A 7,500-nucleotide genomic window follows, 5' to 3' on the forward strand; every position below is an offset into this window, starting at 1 on the left:
ACAGTAATTGAATAGTTGCCCATACGCTGAGAAGTGGCCGGGCGTTGCTGGAAGAGTGTGAGTTTGTCTTACACATGGCCTGGTAGTCGTACAGAAATACCCTGAAAACACACACAGACAAACAAAACACACATACTGTAAGCATGCACATACAAACACATTTTATGACCTGGATTCATTCCCTAACATATCTAACGTCATGGTGACCAAATTCGGCAGCATTCATTCAGCAGTATGGTCGACCGCTAATATCATTGCCATCAACAGCCAGATACAATGGGACATTAAATATATAATAATAATTGTTAGACTAGAAGTCTTTATTTGTCATTCAGTTTTAACACACACACACGCGAGATGGGCGACCCACAGGAACACACACACACACATGCACTGAGTCGCCGATGAAATGTCTCTCTGCACTTTTCCCATCCCGTTGTCCTTCCCCCCCATGGGCAGCCGGGAGCAGATAGGGCGTCAACGTGAGCCGCGCCCCGGGGACCAATCCAAGTGCTCCTGTCCGTCTTCGTCAAGGACGCCACAGCGTTAGCGATCTATTGTTGTTGTGCATGTTATTCCATTGGGTTTATCTTATCGGGGGGGAAACCCTTGCGTGCACGGGGAGAACATGCAAACTCCACACAGAAAGGCCTGGGAGATGCCCCACCTGGGTACCTGGCATCATGGAAACCTGGTCCCCAAGCGGGAATCGAACCCTGGACCTTCTTGCTGTGAGGCGACAGTGTTAACCACTACACCACCATGCCATATACTGTATTTGGATGTGAAACTAGAGGGAGGGCGGAATGTGTACTTAATCACTTTGTGAGTCAATGACACATGGACATGGATTTTATTTTATTTAATGTATTATTATAATTGCATTGTCTATTTTATTTCTATATGTAAAAAAAAATTAAAAAAGAGAGAAAAACAACTCTTACAGAAGTGAAATGAATAATTCCTAATTTCCAATAAAAATGGGGGGGGGGAGTTTAGATGAAAACACGACAGCCACCAAAAATTGTTATGTAGTTTCCATGCAACTGAACCTTTATGCATGGACTCATATTATATGTAAGGGATAATGTATAGCTACGAGGTCATTGTAGCAAAATAATTGACCGACACGGAGTTTAGAATACCGAGGCGCCTCGCCGAGCACTATGTTATCAATACACATTTATAAAACAAGGCATATTTAGCCAAAATATGTTGACAGAACAAAACAAAAAAATATATAGATTTTGTTTTTACTTGCCAATGCGCAACCACAGTGTCACCTACCCACGACCCCACTTTGGGTCGCAACCCATAGTTTTAGAACCGCTGGTCTAGTTTAACCACACCCTCATGCTTAAACCCTGGCTATACCCTTTTGTATCTCAAGAATCGTTTGTTGTAGAGACTCACGGCTGGAACCGTTAAACTCAGCAGGAAGATCCACTATTATTGGTCAATGTTTGTCCTGCCTACTACTTCTAAACCTCCATTGGCTACTGGTTGGCAGAGGCATAAATGTTCACACTGTCCCACTGGTTCCAGAAGAGGGGTTAATTAATGGTTTTAAAGGCCCGGCTAGCTCAGTCGGTAGAGCATGAGACTCTTAATCTCAGGGTCGTGGGTTCGAGCCCCACGTTGGGCTCAGTCTTTTAATCTGAGACTTTATAGAAGAAAAATTAGGGTCTGAATACGTAAAATGACAATAATCTATACGTCCATTTCTCTCCAACGTGATATCTCAGGAACACCTGGATGTAATTTATTCAAATTACATCTATTTTATTTCTATATGTTAAAAAAAAAAAAAAAAAAAAAAAAAATTAAAAAGAGAGAAAAACAACTCTTACAGAAGTGAAATGAATCATTCCTAATTTCCAAAAAAAGGGGGGGGGAGTTTAGATGAAAACACGACAGCCACCAAAATCTGTTATGTAGTTTCCATGCAACTGAACCTTTATGCATGGACTCATATTATATTACTTTATATTTCATAGATAATACATTGATTTAATACCAATATTTATCAGCCTAAAAGCTTTCCCGTTGTCGGCAGGATTTGAACCTGCGCGGGGAGACCCCAATAGATTTCTAGTCTATCGCCTTAACCACTCGGCCACGACAACATAGAACAAGACATGTGTTGCATCATCCTGCCATTGCTGAGTAATGTGACAGAGGGCGTGTGAGGAGGAGCGAGTTTGAGAGAGAGATGACCCCCAGAGGGAGCCAGAGTTCAGTGTGTGACATGTGGCCTCTCCTCCTAGGCTGGCTGCCTGTTGCTTCTTCCCAATCCAACAGTGCAAAAATGCTTCCGCATTCGTCACCGCAGGCCACTACGGTAAAGCGCCTTTCTTTTCAGGCCCGCTTGCCTGTTGCTTCTTCCCAATCCAACAGTGCAAAAATGTTTCCGCATTCGTCACCGCAGGCCACTACGGTAAAGCGCCTTTCTTTTCAGGCCCGCTTAGACAAATGCTATGGCATTTCCGCGTACATTGCAACGAATCACTTGAAACCTCGGCTGGCTGTCTATTGCCATTCTCTAAGTCAGGGGTGGGCAATTATTTTTCCCGGGGGGCCGAATGAGCAACTGAAAATATGTTGGGGGGCCGGGCCAAAATTCCAAACTCAATTATGCATAATATACATTTTATTTCTATATAAAAAGCAGTAAATGGCATTGTTTTGACCCCTGGTAAGAGTGTATGTTATTATTTGGCAATTAAAAGGTGAGGTTAGCTTTCAAAAATATAATTTATTCAAATAGAATTCATTTCCAAAATGATAAACAAAATGTGAAACATTAATAACAAAGGGCATTTTGAGTTTCATATACTATTGAAACAAGGATTTTCTTAGCTTTCTAAAGACATCACATCATCTTATAGCAAAAATAAACAAGACATGTCACTGAACTGTGTAAAGAAAAGTGTCCCAGTTTTGTAGCCTTTTTTACTTTACATGCCTATATTAAACATTTAATGTTTTCAGAACTGTGCAAAAAAAAGAAAAAAAAATATCAAGTGTCCCATTTCACTTGTTATATTTTTACATTTTAGTGTTCTTCAGTTCTTTTTTTTTCATTCAGTGTGAGAAATCCAGTCTCTGTTGAGCTTTAACAAGTCCATCAAAGTCATGTTGCATGTCTGAGGTGGAGATGCGAAGCACAGCTGCCAGATGTTCATCAGTGAGAGAGGATCTGTACCTGGACTTGGTAAACGTCATGACTGAGAATGTCTGTTCACATAGGTGAATCCAAAGAGAACCAACATCTTCTGAGCATGTCTCCTAAGTGTATATTGTGCGTGTGAATGTGAACGTTGACATGAAAAGAAAAAAAGTAAAAAAAAAAAAAAAAAAAAAAAAATTAAAAAAAATATATTTTTTTTATTTTTTTTTTATTTTTTTTTATTATCATGTAATCTTTCGCGGGCCGGTCAGAATGATCCCGCGGGCCGGATACGGCCCGCGGGCCGTACAATGCCCAGGTCTGCTCTAAGTCAAACTCTAACCTTAACCAGCTCCTTAACAGCGCCTAAACTTAACCCTTCTAACCTTAAGCAACTCCGAAACAATGCCTAACCTTAACCAACTCCGAAACAATGCCTAAACTTAACCGGCGAAATGAACGCACGTTAAAAAATATTGCCATTCTCTAAGTCAAACTCTAACCTTAACCAGCTCCTTAACAGCGCCTAAACTTAACCCTTCTAACCTTAAGCAACTCCGAAACAATGCCTAACCTTAACCAACTCCGAAACAATGCCTAAACTTAACCGGCGAAATGAAACGGCGAAAGAATGCGAATGCACGTTAAAAAAAAAATAAATAAAAAAATTGAAGGGAATCGAACTCGCCAGCAACGAGCCATAGGATCCACAGCCATGCAGTCTTGCCAATTGAGCTATTTCTGGATACTGAATAAGGGGCGGTTACTGGCATATAATGAGCTCCGCTCGTGTCGAACCAAGGCGGGATCTCATGCGCATGCGCGGGCACCTCGCGAGCACGCCGGCGCACGCACGCACCTGAGCGAGCACGCCGCCGCCGGTGCACGCACCTGGGCGCTGGGCGAAGGAAAATGAAAGGCGCATTACCGTAGTGGCCTGCGGTGACGAATGCGGAAGCATTTTTGCACTGTTGGATTGGGAAGAAGCAACAGGCGGCCTGCTCAGGCGGCCTGGCTTGCTCAACTGGTAGAGAATGAGTTGTGTGCCAGGCATTGATTGTATAGTGATAAACCTACATCAAATGTATCTCCTGTTCAGCAGGGAGGGGATCTGGGGGAGATAGCGTGAACCTCAGCTCCCAGTGAAACTCCTCGTTTTCAGGTGATAAGAAGCGGCCGGGGGCTCCCTATGTATCAGAGGAGGCATGTGGTCATCTACACCCTCCCTAGACTAGATTTTAAAATCTAAAAAAGTAAATAAGAAACCTGTTCTTAATGTTTTATCTGGCTAAATAAAGGTTAAATAAAATGTGTAAAGCTACGCTTAGGAAAATGGTAATGTAAAATATATGTGCTATTTAGACCAGTATTCAGACACTATTCAAGCTCAATTTAGTTTGGTCAGTCAGTCGGTCGGTTGGTCGGTTGGTCGGTTCAGGGACGGAAGGTGACAGTGGACGGTGGGTTCTTTCTCAATGCATTTGCGCCCCCTAGTGGCAACGGCAGACTCGAGATACGGCTGTGTGTGTGTGTGTGTGTGAGTGCAAGCCGTTTCTCGGACATGGTTCGTTGAGTCATGAACTCATGATGACTATAAAAGTCAAACATAATTGTTAATGATACAAATATTGTCGTATTTATTATCATTATAATTATTTAATTCCGTGGATGTCTGTAGGATCGAAGTGACAGCAATCCCCAAGGATTTCTCACACGGGCACACACTGCCTTTTCACACTGCCTTTTCGAGTTCGTAAATCCTACAACAAATTTACAATACGAAGCCGTTTGAGAATGCCGAATAAATTCCTAAATCAAGTTACGAAGGAATTCCTTGGTAACTTTCACGTACGTCCGTTCAAGAATAAGGACCATTGTTTTTGTTGTTGTCTTGCTTCCTATTCCTACATTGTATATATTATTTATATTAAGTTATGGTGCGTTTCAATGTGTTTACCCAATTTTGTAGGTCACTGTTTGTACAAATGAAATAAAATTAAACCATTAAATTAAATTACACTAAACCCTAAAATAAGGCAAAAAATAAAAGTCACAGGTTTATGTCCTAGGACCTAGGCTATTGAGTGGTCCTCACAAAGGTATAAACACACATGAACAAATGTACACATGTGTGCATGTACAGGTACACGACTACACACACACACACACACACACACACACACACACACACACACACACACACACACACACACACACACACACACACACACACACACACACACACACACACACACACACACACACACACACACACACACACACACACACACACACACACAAACAAGCACATGCGTAGAACAACGATATAAAAAACTAAAAAAGAAACAGTTACGTAATATTCTGTGTCAAATGAAGCATGCATGGAGAATTCTTTTAGCTGTTTAAAAATAGCACATCACTCATGAGACTTCAAACATAAAAGATTGGAAAGGAAGTCTGGGTAAAATCTAAACCATCAGCATGGCTGTATGAGAGAGAGAGGCAAGGCACAGCAGAGAGAGAGCAGGCGAGATACAATATCTAGAAGGCAAGCAGCTCTCACTTATTTAATGAACTGCCTGAGGCTTGGAAAGAGAGGAGCAGTACTTCAACAGGGGTTTCCAAACTTTTCAGGCCGCGACCCCCAAATAACGGTGTCAGAGAGCCGCGACCCCCACTATTATAGGTGGTAAAAAAATATATAATAATAATAATAATCTTTTATTTTTATTTATTTTTTTATAAATGGAAATGTATGGTTGAAACATGCAAATGTTCAAACGCACACACACTAATAAGCATTGGAGGCTTTTAACCAGGGCCGGACTGGGGAAATCATTCAGGCCAGGAAATATAGTGCGAAATATAGCCCCAGTCAGGCCACTTTTTAAGCAGGGGGTCTGGGGGTCCCCCACCAGGACATTTTTTGTTACAAAGACTTAATTTCCTGCATTCTGGTGCAGGAATTCTTTTATTTGTACCCTTTAAATGCCAGTGTTTGTGATGGCATCACAAATTATTGTTAAAAAAATATTATTCAATACAATCTTATTCAACTTCAGCCCTGATCATAACACCACATATTCATTTTATAATTCTAACCCTTTAAATGCCAGTGTGTGTGATGGCATATATTTGCAATATATCAAATGCAAAGTAGATTTTTCTGGGGGGGATTATTACAGGCTAGCATGTGTCAATGATTAGCAGTTTTTTGTAAGGGTCCCGCCTCCACCAATCACATGCGGCTCCCTTTGTGTGTGTGTGAGAGCAAGAGAGAGAGAGATAGTTCTCCAACTTGTGTGAGTTGCAGTGATCTCCTGGTTGTTCCCCACCTAGGTTATCTAACTATTGCGCTGGTGCAACTAGACACACTGGCCTGGCCTGCTTCTAAGTTCAGTGGCCTGACTGCATACAAAAAAAAAAAAATGTATTTTTTTTGGGATATATATTTTTTTTCAAATCATCTGGCGAACCCCCCCCCCCCCCCCGCGGCGGCTCACGATCCAACTGGGGGTCGCGACCCCGACTTTGGGAACCCCTGCTATAGAAGACACAAAGGTACGCTTTGAATATGTACGATACAGGGCATATACCCATATGGAAAAGATGTCAAATGTATACAGAATATTTACAAAATGTATACAAAATAGGAAATAATATGTTTCTTATAAATGTTTCTGAAATCAGAACTATATGTTTCTTATAATCCTCCACAGGCTTTATTGTGATCAAAGCTTGCACAAGGACAAGAATACTGTTCATGCATGTACCATGTAGCTGTAAGGAAGCTCTCGTCCAGGCGAGACGAATGTAAAGTGTTGATGTGAAGTGTAAATATGTTAGGAATGAGAAGATTTCCTTCCTTTGATTCACATTTTGTATACGCTGGTTTTCATTGAGAAATATCCTGTATGTGTACACTGGAAGCGGGAACTAATCACTCATAAATAATCAGCTGATGTTTCCAGATGGAGTGAAGAAATGTGGAACGAGGAAGTGGAAAGCGACAATGGCACATGGGGGGGGGGGGTGTCATTTGACCTCGAGACAGAAATCTACTCATCTTGAATACCCGTATACATTAATCGGGGACATTGAATCCTTGAATCCATCAAATCCAAATCAAATCATTACCACTAAATATGCAGTGAACTGAAGACCGAAAGCAATAATCTATCAACACTGAAGATTGGAACAGAATAGAATTCAGATGTATCGTAGGAGACGTGCTCTTGTAGTGGGATCGCTTGGAATATATTTGCCGGAATATATACACGTACGTATATAAAGTAGTAGAATGGAAAACATACAGACAAAAAAGGAGGCAG

General features: G+C 41.4%; 1 protein-coding gene across 1 annotated transcript in view; it reads right to left on the minus strand.

The window, feature by feature from the left end:
- Window positions 1–7,500, minus strand: part of lrtm2a (leucine-rich repeats and transmembrane domains 2a) — a gene marked incomplete at both ends in the record, with an annotated part of 44,744 nt that overhangs the window by 15,602 nt on the left and 21,642 nt on the right. The window contains 1 exon segment of the mRNA XM_084331097.1: window positions 73–101. Coding sequence (XP_084187223.1) covers window positions 73–101 — 29 coding nt within the window.

This window comes from Notolepis coatsorum (assembly GCF_963971535.1).
Source record: "Notolepis coatsorum genome assembly, chromosome: 15".
NCBI lineage: Eukaryota > Metazoa > Chordata > Actinopteri > Aulopiformes > Paralepididae > Notolepis > Notolepis coatsorum.